Here is a 13,186-nt window from a genome sequence, read left to right as displayed (position 1 = left end):
AACTTCAGCAATTTGAAATATTTCACACAAACTGTTTGATACTTCCTTTCTTAGTATTTTTCATTATTGCAAGCATTATGACACATTTAGAAAATGTGGGACAGCATTTAATATTTAAAGAGTGCTGGTGTTAGTATCAAATGAAGCCAGTTGGGATTTGATCTACAGTATTGTAACACCTGAAAAAAATACTGTTTGCTTTTCAAAACTTTTTTTATTATACAAATAAAACATCCAACAGAACTTTCCTCAGCTTATTATTTTTATCAAGTTAGACATGATAACAAGTATTTAAAACATATGTTGGTTGCTTAACCTACTTTTTACTGTCTAAGTATTGTGGTTCTATAAATAAGACATCTGAGTACCAACCAGCTCCATGGGAGTGGCAGAGAAGTACCCATGTCTGCCTTACAGGTAAGAGAACTGTGCCAAAAGATAGTTTTTTAGTATTTACCTCCTGGTTTATGCTGCTTTCATAATTTTCTTGCTTTTGACTGGCTTTCAGGCTCCTAGGCACTGCTTTAAGCTAGGTTCTCAGAATTTCATCACATAGTGGATGTTTTGCTTTGAAAGCCCCAGTTTACCTTCAGTATGCACATGCAGACATAAAGTGATGTAAAACTGCCTCCCCCCCCCGGCCCTTTCCCACTAATCAACTAATTCTTGAAAGAAGTTGAGAAGTTCAGCATTTTTTAAAAAACTCCATTAGTAAAAGCCACGCATCAGATTTCTATTCCTTATGCATGATTTAAAATATTTAAATTGTAGTGAAAGGTAGGAGGGACAAAACACACTTTTCAGATCAGTTTATGCACATCAGTGTCCTAAAAGAGCATTTATCTTATTAATACACAGAATATTATAGCTTCATGAAGTCTAAGAACTTCAACCCAAAGCTCTAGCTTTTGATCGAGGAGTAAGGTTCAAGAGAGGAAGCCCAGTCCTGCTGGCTCCCACCTAGGGGTTTAACAGAATGCAACCTGCAAGGGTATTCTTCTCCTAAAGCCTCTACCTGATTTCCTAAAAGAGGGAAATTTAAGAAAAAGAAATCTCATTAGGAAATACATCCTGTAGTTTAATTAAAACGTCAAATGCAAAGTTAAAAAATAAAAAAGCTATGCATCATGAAAGAATAGAACTGTAAAATAAATATTCATATAGCAGTTTTCAAAACTGTCATATCTTAAAAACATAACTCCTCTCAGGAAAATGACAGACAATACTAACAGAGACACTGTTTAAATATTTGGTATTTAATTTATGAACATACACTTTCTCCCGTATTTATTTCAGGACACGTGGAGTCATGCTGTAAAGTTCTGGTATTGTCTTCCTATTGTTCTTTTGGAAAGAAAAATGCATGATTTTTGCCATTTATTCCACTTCCTTAGATTACTGAACATTGCAGGTTTCAGTATCCAAAGAAGGAGGAGATCACTACGTAGAACGTTTACCCTGGTGCTGTTCTGGGAAAATGGAAGCTAAATTACGTGGGTTGATTCGGACTCAACCTTTTTAATCATATCCACTTTTGGCAACAAACAAAAAGAGTGCTTTCACTGATGATTTGTCTTATCTCCATGTTAACATCTCATCCTGAACAGCAGAAGGTCTTTTTGAAGTTAGAGTGCTTTCATTGTGGTGCCGGACACAGGTTTGCTTTCACGGGTTCTTCTTCTCATTCTGATCATGTAAACTGGTAGAGAGGGAGGCGATTCTCCCTACCGCACAATTCTGCTTTTTGCTGACAGACGTGTGACAGGTACTGTTCCTGTGCTGTCAAGAGCACAGAAAGTGTATTTGTTATTTTACTAACCATGTATCTCCTGAGATCTAAAAAACAAATCAATTCTTCAAATGTTAACACTGAAGGTCTTGAACTTTGCATCTTTTAGATGATGGCTCTTCCATCTTCAGTGCTTCTAAATTACTGGAATCAGATTTGCCCTTATCCAGCACAACAGTTATACCAGACAGAAGGTACCCTCCACCTCCGCTCATTGTCAGTTTTGGATGGCTTCGATCTGGTAAGACCTTTAAGACAGAACAAAACAAAACCCAAAATAAACATCTGTGAAGAGTCATGCTTTTACGTGCACATCAAATTGTGTAATTTAAGCTTACAGTATAAGATGAAGGGTTTTTTCCCAGCCACCGTAACACACAGACATTTGAAAAGTGAGTGTATTTGGAAGGGCAAGGTATCTACGTATCAGAAGCCAGTTACAGAAACACCTAAGAATACAGGCTACTGTATTGCTGACTGCTTCAGCATAGTGTTTCCAGCAGAATAACAAATTCATGAGCTTGTACATAATTTCAATCAATCCAAAAAAAAATTTTCATTAGGTTGTTTTGCTTCCCTGACTTCATGCAGTTTTGCTTGAAGTAATCCTTCGCTTACTGTAATCCTTACCTGGTAGTTTCGTAGCCAGGTTTCAGACAATTTTAGGTTAATAACACCGCCTCTTTCTCTCAGTTTTGTGTAACACTCTAATAAGGGCTTAAGAAAAGAAATGATAGGTTATACAGCAAAACAGTCTCAGACTTAAAGTAATAATAGCTAGAGTAATGTACTGGATTTACCTCTTTATACTGGCAGTAGACAACAAAAGGCCTTGAAGGAGCAACAAACTCCAATAAAGAAAGTAATAAAGGAGTGGGATGAAACTTGCTGGCTACAATTAAGCTGTAAAAGAAATTTCACGCACATTAGTCTTCTGCTTCTAAAACCTATTCATCAAGTGACATTTTCTCCTATTTAGCTCTGAGCATCAATTACAGCTTAAATGTTGCTAATCAGCATGTTTTCATGGCTCTAACAACTCCCCAAATACAAAAACAAATCTTGATTTCCTGCTTGCATAATTAAGAGGATTAAAAAGCTTGTTTTCTAAAATGCCATATATTAAATACATTGCAGAAGCACTCAGTTCAGCTGTTTTGAACTCCACAATAATTCTTATAACCCCCAAAACTTGAATGTTCCTTTTTCTACCCTGAGACCACTGTCAAAATAGAAGTTAAGTTTTGTCATTGTGAGTTGTTCCTTAGAAAGTAACCTCAGTCATGTTTCTTTGACCTGGGTCATCTTCATCAAACCCACATTTTTTATATGTTATTATTTAAAGAGAAAACGATTCTGTAGTGGGCATGACTAAAGATCGTTTAAAAAGAATTTGTCCTTGACAACTTAAAGGCTTTATATTTTATTCCTTATCATAGTTTTAATATCATAGTGTAACTTGTGTTTACAGATGCTTGAGATTCCCTACAGATAGCCAGAATTTTAATTAAAAAATCACCGCAAAACTAGAAAGTTTAAGATGGTCAGGAAATAGTTAAGATTCAAATAGTTAATAATTTGTAATTGTACAAAAAGAATAGCTTAATGAAACTGGAGTATATGTTTACATTTATATACAAAGACCTGTCAATCAACAGCTGCTCTCAGCATTGAATACACTGCCAAACTTGTCTAACAAACTGGACGTAAAAGTTGATGTTCGATCTTTTTTTTAAAAACAAAGTGAGACAATTATTTTTACAGTTGTTTACATTTTGACTTCCTGCTGGACAGAGCTTTTGCAGGCTACAGGTTTCCCTCAAATCCAAATTTCAAAACATTTGTGCTCGGTAATTATCCAAGAGAACTATAAAGAAAAAAAGACTCCAAACCATATTCCAGAAGGGTTAGAGTACTGCGCTGACACCGAAAGGAGCTCTGCCAGACAAGAGGCAGGTAAGTGAGAGATGAGGGAGAATGTGCAAAATCAAATTATGGTCTCTCATGTGGCAGCACATATTGCTGTCAGCGGGTAGCCTGGCCAGTCTCAAAATTAATATAATGAGTGAGAGGGGGGGAAGGAGGAGGTGGAGGAAGGACAGGGAAGGGTACAGAGAAGGTGTGTGGTCTAATTCTGAACACATGGGGTGTCTATAAACCAATTTCCACTTTCACAGTATCAGAAAAATGTAACGGTCCATCGCTGTCTACTCCTTTAAAACTAAACTAAACTGAAATAACATCCATAATGAATGCCTTCCTTTTTCCCCCCTCAAAGACCTACAGACTTCAGCTGTCATGAATGGAGTTGAACAAATAGTCTAGTACAAGTACAGCGAAGAAGAAATATAAATTTTATTAAGCGTATCTTCCGCCTCAAGTAGTAAATATTATTAAAGTCAGGGCCTCAAGAACCAATCCTCCTAGAGCTGGTGTTCATCTTCACCTGACTACCAGTCTCTTTACTCTGACAACGTCTTAATCTTTCTCCCTACCTACGATTTTAAACAGCTTTTACCTATCCTTTCCCCCTTTCTCTCCTGCAACACAAGACAGAATCCTGACTTCCTTGGCCTGCTTTTACTCACCTGCCACCGAAGTGGTTAGTTTGAAGCACTTTATTCCGTGCCAATTTCTCCTCCCTTAGCAGCACGTACCCTGTGGACGTTGACCTAAACAAATGGTGGCCTATAAATGGCATATGACTAAAGAAAGGTGCTCCTGACTGAGCCATCTGGAATGCTGCCCTCAGGCATCCATAAGCTTCTCTTTCCCCCCCTCATGCTGAAAACTTCCTAGAGGAAGCACTTCAAGTATCTCATTTGTTAGTGTTCATTCTTTACAAAGGACAAAGAAGAAATATGCAAGTGATTGAAAACAAATGAGCAAGAGACAAAAGACTAATTAGGTGTCCTTGAACTCAAAAATCAACAACCGGTAATACTACTGTACACTGCAGGAGGAATCAGGTAAAGTCAATTATTAATCTTTGCTTTGTCAGTCCACGCAGAGATTAATTATTATGATAAGTAGAGTGGTAAAAACACAACAACAGAACACTGCCACCATTCAGGCAGTTTAATGGTCATCTGCAGGCATCATCAGGGTGCTGCTGCTGGCAAACTGATACGCAGCACTTTTTAGAAAGGTCCTTTACCATTGTATTTCTTCAGAGAACACAGGGTGACCTGTCTCGGCACCTTCACAGAAAACCTTATTTCTACCACCTACCCATACTAGATGAAACATACTAAAATGCACACAAGCACTAGATAATTAAATCATCATGCAAAATTATTTGTTGGGAAAAACCAATCCTGGCTAATGGAGGTAAAATGCGTTCGTATTTGTTTTTTTTTTCTGTGTAAGAAAATAAAAAGTTTCTTTTTTATCAAGTGTAGTTACAATTTATTAAACTTATGACCTCAAGTTCCATTTTGGTAAATAGAAAAGACTTATTTATTTTTAAAAATGTTTATTCATACCTAATCAGGAAACCTCACTTTTTGATCAGGAAAATTCAAACCCATTAAAAGACAGAAAAAAATCTCAACCGGTAAGAACCAAACAAGACCCAAGCCACATCTGGGTTGACTGCTAGCTACTAAATATTAAGAAAAAAATAGGCTATTTCAAAAACTAAGCTTTTATTCATTTCAAAGGCAATTATTTTCTGTAGATGTGTTTTCAACCAGAACACCTTTCCAACCACAAACACTTACCCATCCGCGTTCTTCTCTGTCAAGAGAGCAGCAGCTTCTATTAGCTTTTTCCTTCTCTCCCACTGTTTTCTTTGTTTTTCCCGAACCTTTGAACAATGAAACAAATATTTTGCACTTTAAAATGGTAATCACTATAGCACGGGCTGTATTTTCATTTTGTGCACCTTAGAGGGCTCAATGTAAGGCAACTTTCAGAAGTCAATTTTAACACCTCAGTAAGGTAATGTTTGGGCATGTCTGAAATCAGCCAAATCATATGAACATTGTAAAAAATAGCCATAATAAACATTCTTACATTTTCTTTATTATCTTTTTCTTTGTTATCTTTAAATTCTATATCTTCAGCATTGATGTCCATTTTTTCTTGCTCTTCTGTTTGGTTGACCTCCATAGCTGTAGCAGTAATAGATTCCTCTTCTGTTTCCTGTACAGAGGTCTGCTTCTCATCAACCAGTCCATTGCTTTCTTCTTCCACTAGTGCATTATCTTCAAATTCTGAAGGTAGCATCTCTGTAGAAAACGTCCCAGAGAGAAGACTGTCCACTTTGCTGAGAGGAAATTCATGAAGATTACTGAAAAAATGTTTTGGAAACCCAAAACAACTGGTGGCAGCTCTAACAGGTCCCCCTCCTGGATACATCTGAATAATGGATCCATAGCCTATGAAAGCCAAAGAATCAAAAACGTAGTTACCAGAGAGTCAGAACTTCTGGGATCAATGAACATACATTTAAAAACAGGTAAGCAAATTGTCTTATCTTAATCTAACCTTCAAATTTAAACACATCTCAAGGTGGAAATGTTTATTGGAAGGACAGCAGTTACTGCAAATTTAAAGGACAAGGTAACTCAAAGACTATGCATGTATTAAACATTTTTAGAATCTGCACAGAATATGTAAGCAGTGACAAATTGTTAGAGAAACTAATTTAGTTTAGAATTAAAAAGACAGGTTTTCTGTAGTATTTCTTTCTTATAACTATTGAGTGGTTTTGTTAAAAAGTAAAAGCGAATTTAAATAGTAAACATATCAACAAGAACTTTTCAATAGTTGTCCTGTAATTGCAACTTAGTTCATTTACTTCAGAAATTAACCCTATGCACAGTTTCCTATAACAAAAACAATTTATAGTATAACTGCCTGTGTGCTTTTCAGCCAACAGACAGCTCATCTGGGTGCACAACACTACATCACACTTCCTACCTTTCCAGGCTTCTGGAATATAATTGTCACCTCTGTCTAGTATCTTTGAATGATTTGAGATGAAACTAGTTAACTGAGTTTGAGAAATAAATGCAAGTCAAACTTCTCCTAGAAGAAAATGTCATATATTATTCACGAAAATGTCATATATTGCTTTTAAAAATATACATTTTGCTGATGCTAAATGTCCAGCACAGTGAGCTAGATGAGTGACAACACTTGCAGTGCTGTGGGCTGTCTGGATTCCAGTGTTACCACTCCCATTTTCTCCCATTCCTTCCTCTCTTCCCAAGTCCTTGAGAACAATCTGCATACAAGCTCTGTAGCCTTTTCTGAACGTCTTTACGCTAACACAAGACGGACACTAAAATAGATCTACATACAACAGACTTTAAACTTCATATTTTTTTAAAATAGCAAATAATAAATGCAACTGAAATACGCAAAACACAACTCCCTCCAATGGAAATACAATTATGCCTTTGAATACTGGAGACAGTCCAAGCAGATTTTGAAAACTGAGAAATGGTTTTGTAGTAGTGCCTTTTAAAAGTATCAAAATCAAATGTATTTCTTAAGTTTCACATAAGCCCTCATTTCCTATGTTGCTAAAGCTACTGTATTACTCACCTCCCATTCGCTCCATCACAGCGCCCACCACAAGGCCTGCACATGTTTCCATTACAATCATTTTGTTGCCAGCACGGATGTTTCCTAAAGTCAGCATCTGGGCTAGAGTGTCATAACGCAAATGGCTAGAAAACAGAAAGTTTTAAGAAATATCAAATCAGTTTTCTTAGAGTTAGAAAAACAGTGTTAAGAGAGTTAAAGCGTTGGTGGATAAGTGAAGAGCAAAGGATGTCATCTACTTGGACTTGTGCAAAGCATTTGGCACAGGCTGCCCAGAGAAGCTGTGGATGGGCCATGCCTGGAGGTGTTCAAGGCCAGGCTGGATGGGGCTTAGGGCAGCCTGGTCTGGTGGGAGGCCTTCTTTAAGGTCCCTTCCAACCCAACCCAACGAGTCTATGATCTTCAGTTATTCTGCAGCAGTACACACTGCCTGCAATCCCAGACCAAAACCTAAGTCTACTGACTGCAGTATACACGCACTGAAGAGACTCGGTGATGGCCAAGGAACTTACAACTATTCTTAACAGATAATTGAAGTCAAATGCAGGAGGCTGGGGAAAAGAAGGAAAAAGGTTTGAGAAGCCTTGAAAAAAATGCTCTTTATTTTAGTCTCAATATTTTAGGTCAACTTTTCCTACTTAAAAAACCATAAATCCGTCCATCTTAAACAATGTCTGGAACAAGTTATCTAATTCAGGTAGGTAAAAAAATAAATGCATGTAGATCTCTACCTGCTCCCCTCTAACGTTATCCACGTGTTTTTAAATTCTGGAGGTTTCTGACTGAAGAAGATTTGATTCTTTAACATGTTGAACATTAGAATTCCTGTTTTGGGTAGGTGGCTTGTTTTTTGACTGCTAAGCCAGAAAACAGAGACGATATGCAACTGACCAACAGGAGATAAGAGCCCTCTGAAAATGTAAAGAGCCACCGAAGTGGCTAATTACTCAACAGAGGTAATTAGCAAAATGGTGGTGCAAGGAAAATGGTAAAAGCTAATGCTGCATGCAACAGTTTTTTCTTCTTCGTTACAGGAGAACATTGATTAATTTTCTATATCACATTATTTTTCATTAATTTACAGTATTTCCATTAACTGGAAAAAAGTGGTATTATATACTCTGGTATAACACACGTGTTTTGAAAAATGTTAAAATACCTTCATCATTGGAGAATAGAAACAAAATGAAAACTTACTTAATTTTTCCAGGTTCCCTTGCGTAATACATTGTTGAAAGAATGCGAGTGGATGGTTTTACGATTGTAATAACAGCGTCATATCTGTAAGAAACACACAGTAATAGTCTTACTTCAAGTCAACAAATTAAAGAACTACTAAATATTTTCCACGTTTTAAAATTCACTTACTTTTTTTTCTTCTTCTTTATGTATTTATCTTGAGCAAATTCTGTTTTGTCTCGGAATGTTGTACTGTTCTCTATTAACTGTTGAACAATTTCCTTAGAAAAGACAATTTATATTTACTACAGCTGGTATGTACTTCTTATTCATTTCATATATAGTATTGTTTTAAACAAACACAGAAAATATTTTAATCCAGTGTAGGCATGTGTATCATTAAGTTTTACTGACATTAATGGCAGAGCAAAATTCTTCCAATCAACACAGAAAGTGAGGCACTACCCTGACTATGTGCAGGAATCGAACCACACAGAACACTTGGAGGCAGAAGTAGAACTATATAATGCTAGTGTAAAAGTGGCAAAACTGAAAATGCTGGTCCTGAAAACAGGGCATACTGGGGGCAGTAAGGACTCCGCTAAGTGCCAGAACTAACTTTTGAGAGAGGGCAGACTTGAATGGCCAGAAACGAAGGAAAAGCAGGATCATTCCTTTCAGCAAGTCATTACTTCAGCTCTTACTGGGCAGCCTCAATACCAACATATTCTTATCCCATGCTGAATGTGAAGGAAACTATCCTGCTTCCTCAAGGTGATTAGTTATCTTTAATTACCCTGTACTTAGAATGAGTTACATTCATTAGCAGTTGTTATGGAGCATTGTGCTAGACTCCTATACCAGCTCCTTGCGTGATGTCAAACTCTAGCATTTATTTCCTACAGTCCTCTCACTGCCTTCTTCCTCCTCTAACTTCCAGTTCTTCCAGAATTCCTGTTTTTGTTTCCCAATCTCCTTGTTCTAATCTTCTCCCTTTGCCAATCCAACTCCTGTTCCTCACGCTTTCAGGTTCCAGCTGGAGTGAGCATTAAGACCTCCAACAGAATAAAGTAAGATAAAATCTTTCATTTTTCAGGGTTTGTCCGCATGCCTGCAATACAAGAACAAAAGCTGCACAATGCTGTCTTGGTTGTCACAATCAAAATAATTTGACTGATATAATCGTGTGTTCCTATAAACACGTACGAGGATAATAGTGTAATCTGGCCTAATAGCAATGCGGAGAGGGTGCTGGTGGGGAATGCCAAAAGGATTATTTTCAACATGGACATTGCACCTCCTGTTGCACTTTGAGAACTTGCTCCAAATATATTGGTGCCAGTACTTCTCGCTTGCTTTTTTTCAAGCCATTATCTCTTAAAGTGCTTCAGACATTTAGGATGTATTATTAATGGGGTGGATCAGCATATCATTCCTTCTTTACCTTATTCTTGGAAGAGTTAAACGCAGCATCTACTTTTTTCCGGTAAAATTTAGTGAAGAAACTGGGGAATATTTCTGTAGGGCAAGCACAAGAAGCCAAAGGGAAGGTGTGGCGCTCTGCAGTACCCCAGGAATACCTACCAGTTTACGCCTGTAGCCTTACACTACGCACCTATCCCTCAGGACCTGGGAAGAATTTGGGAAGGTGATGGGCAAGGAAACCCCACTAACACTGAGGCTGCTTTAATTCAAAGAGCAATCATCTTGCAATTAAGCCTGCATCACAGACACATGCCATTCACAAACACGAATTCAAATGTGACCAGACATTCACAGTGCTAATATAACAGTCTGAAATGAATGTTCAGCTACAGTTAATTAACAAAGCAGGCTATTTTAATAACCTAAATTAACAGTATGGTAGACGAATGGCACAGACATGCTGAGGACGAAGAAAAGAGTGATCTTTTGCCACAGATAATGAGAACTGACAGAAAAAGTCCAAGCTATCAGACTGATTAGTACATTCTTATCAAAGAGAGAATGCCAAGAGCAGCACAACCACCTTAACAAGAGGAAATACCATTCTAGACTCCTCAGACCCATCCATTATTAAGCAGGCAAAAGCAGAACAGCTGCTTCAAGTAGCAGCAGCACACAGCAAGATGCAAAGAGATGAACTTGATGTAAGCATGAGCAATTCCTTATCTTTACTACAAAGGGTAAACCAAAGATGAGAGAGAATTTCGACTGATAACGTGCGCAGAACAGAACTTACTGCTGGGGTTTCTTAACATGTTAGAAGGCCTCACTTTTTGCTGGTTAAGTGTGGGGTAAAAACCAATGCCTTTTCTACCAGGACTGCTCTCTTGGGAATATTCTTAGCTTTTAAGGTGCAGATAAAAGACACGCATCACTGTTTGGTAGGTAGGTAGCACCTGGAAGCACACTGCTAGTGTGCTTGTTACACAGTGTTATTAGTTAAGGGTTCTGCAATCCTTCACTACACCTTTGACAGTTTTATTATTGTGAAATTTGAATACGTCTGCAATACAGAAATAACATTTTGAATCTTACGAGGAAACCAAATTAAAAGGTGATTACGTATAGTAGGTTTCCTTAATGATTAATACTCCTTTTAATGTCTGTTATGACTTGTGATGCAGTAAGAAGTCATTCTTGCCTCTCTACTGATGAAGTTGCCAACCTTACATGAAGTTTTCTCTGAAAATAGCCCTCGCGTTTTTGTAAAATCAGATCTTTAGGAAAAACATGACTTGAGCAGAAGAACAAAGAAAAAGCACTGAAGTTTCTGCACCATTAAAAGAATAGCCTCTTCCATAAACTAAAATATAACCATCAAGGTAGCACAGAAATGACACCAAAACCTTATTTTTACCTGTCCTTTAATACCCTTGTCCTTCAAAGCCTTTATGTCATCATGAGTCAGTTTTTGAGACTTTCCATCGTCAACTATGTTACGATTATCTGTACCTGCTTCTTTTGTTTCTAAAGGAAAAGGATATAGACTTGTAAAATCTAGCTCTACATACTTTTAAGTCGGAGAAACACATGATTTTAGTTTCACAGAAAGCAGACTCTCAGCATTAAACCCACATGCTTTGTGGTTTTGCAATGTATCGTGTAAGCAATCAATTAAATGTAGTATGTAAAACACACCTCAGCATATATATCTTCACCCAAAACAAGGTTCAAATTTTCTCCCATATTAAAAAGTTTGTTTGTTACAGGACTAGTGGAACAGCGGATCACGGCAAAACCATGCGTTTGTGACACAGAATATAAGTAACGTAAGTTAACAAATGATTAATAGAAAGCTTTTCCATCATCTTTGGTCTTATCAAAGAGAACATAATTACTGCTTGTTCTTCCAAGCATCAGCCACGACTCCATAATACCTGTGGTAGTTTCTTCCACCTCTCGCCTTGGCTGCAGGTTTCCTCCACTGGTTACTTCAAACGTAGTCCCATAAACATGTCCGATGGCATTGTCCAGGTAGAACCACTGCTTCTCAAAAATAATTTTTCTGAAACGATAAAAGCGTTAATAACATTAAAAGCATCATTTTAACTACATCCAAAAGACCACGTGGCAGGATCTTAAAACACACAACAGCTGAATATGTGACTTCAGACGTGCCACTGTTACCTGAGCCCTTGAGGAAACCAGGACAAGCGTAAGAACTGAAATGCCAACTACTGCTAACCACAAAACCACATTACGCTGACAATGGATAGGAAGGGAACAGAGAACTTAAATCAAGCATACGGTATGAAAAATACATGTTTTCAGTTCAAGAGAAATCTGAAAGTGACCAGTAAAACTTAAGCGTATAGAACATACTTTACACAGCGTGATTTTTGACACGATAAAGTCTGAATGCAGCGAGGAATAAAATTAAAATATATAAAGTCTAGGCTGGGTTATATAGGTTAGGGAAAAAAGGTTTTGTCAGCAACATTTACCGAAGTCACTTAATAAAAAATTACCAGTAGTTTAACTTGCTCACGTGAAGTCTATTAATACCTGCCAACGCAGATTTTGAAAGAGTGGAAGGGAATTATAAAAGATCTGAAGTGACTAAAAAGAAATTAGAGAAAAATTGCGTGTATGTGTACTCAGTTTTCATTTTGGTAACCTCTCTATATAGAATACCAACCCCTGATATCCTAATGATTGTCGTGCGTTCGTGGAGCGTCCTTAATCTCATCGTATTACAGAAAGTACAGAATTAACTCAAGTTATTTCAATTCTAACATAAAAGTCCCTTCACTTCCCACGGCAGCACGCCCCTTTCCTTCTCCGTTCTTTCTCTCATGACGGGCGTTTAAACAACACACAGCCTCGGGAGGGGGCCCGCAGCCCCCCCTCAGGCCCCTCACCTCCTCCGCAGCACGGCCACCGCCTTGAAGACGTCCCCCCGTTTCAGCACGGCGCACTCCCCCTCGCAGATGCGCGGCCCGTGCCCGGCCGCCATCACCGCCTCCTCCTCCTCCTCCCTCCCGCTGCCCGCACCGGAAGCGCTCCGCCGAGCGCCTTCCGCCGCGCGAGAGCGCATGCGCGTCGCCGCTGCCCGCACGGCTCCATGGCAACGCGGCGCGGAGGGGAGGGGGCCGTCGCGCGCTCCGCGAGGATTGGTGGCACGGCCGGAAGTGGCGTTTGGGCGCCAAAGCGGGCCGGCTCCTGAGGGGAGAGGAG

At 38.4% G+C, this 13,186-nt stretch overlaps 1 protein-coding gene across 1 annotated transcript; it reads right to left on the bottom strand.

Moving 5' to 3' along the window:
* Positions 1-194: 194 nt before the first annotated feature.
* TRMT6 (tRNA methyltransferase 6 non-catalytic subunit) lies at positions 195-13,061 on the bottom strand. The gene is made up of 11 exons (XM_080585598.1): positions 12,871-13,061; positions 11,887-12,014; positions 11,367-11,476; positions 8,714-8,805; positions 8,543-8,626; positions 7,346-7,470; positions 5,807-6,171; positions 5,512-5,597; positions 2,590-2,692; positions 2,420-2,506; positions 195-2,037 (listed from the first exon to the last, which is right to left on the bottom strand). The coding sequence occupies exons 1-11, from the start codon at positions 13,044-13,046 to the stop codon at positions 1,864-1,866; spliced, it is 1,530 nt and encodes a 509-aa protein (XP_080441724.1). The 5' UTR covers positions 13,047-13,061; the 3' UTR covers positions 195-1,863.
* Positions 13,062-13,186: the final 125 nt, after the last annotated feature.

This window comes from Anser brachyrhynchus (assembly GCF_964034855.1).
Source record: "Anser brachyrhynchus genome assembly, chromosome: 3".
Taxonomy (NCBI): Eukaryota; Metazoa; Chordata; class Aves; order Anseriformes; family Anatidae; genus Anser; species Anser brachyrhynchus.
The sequence above is the reverse complement of the archived record's forward strand: the minus strand, read 5'-3'. Positions and strand labels throughout refer to the sequence as shown.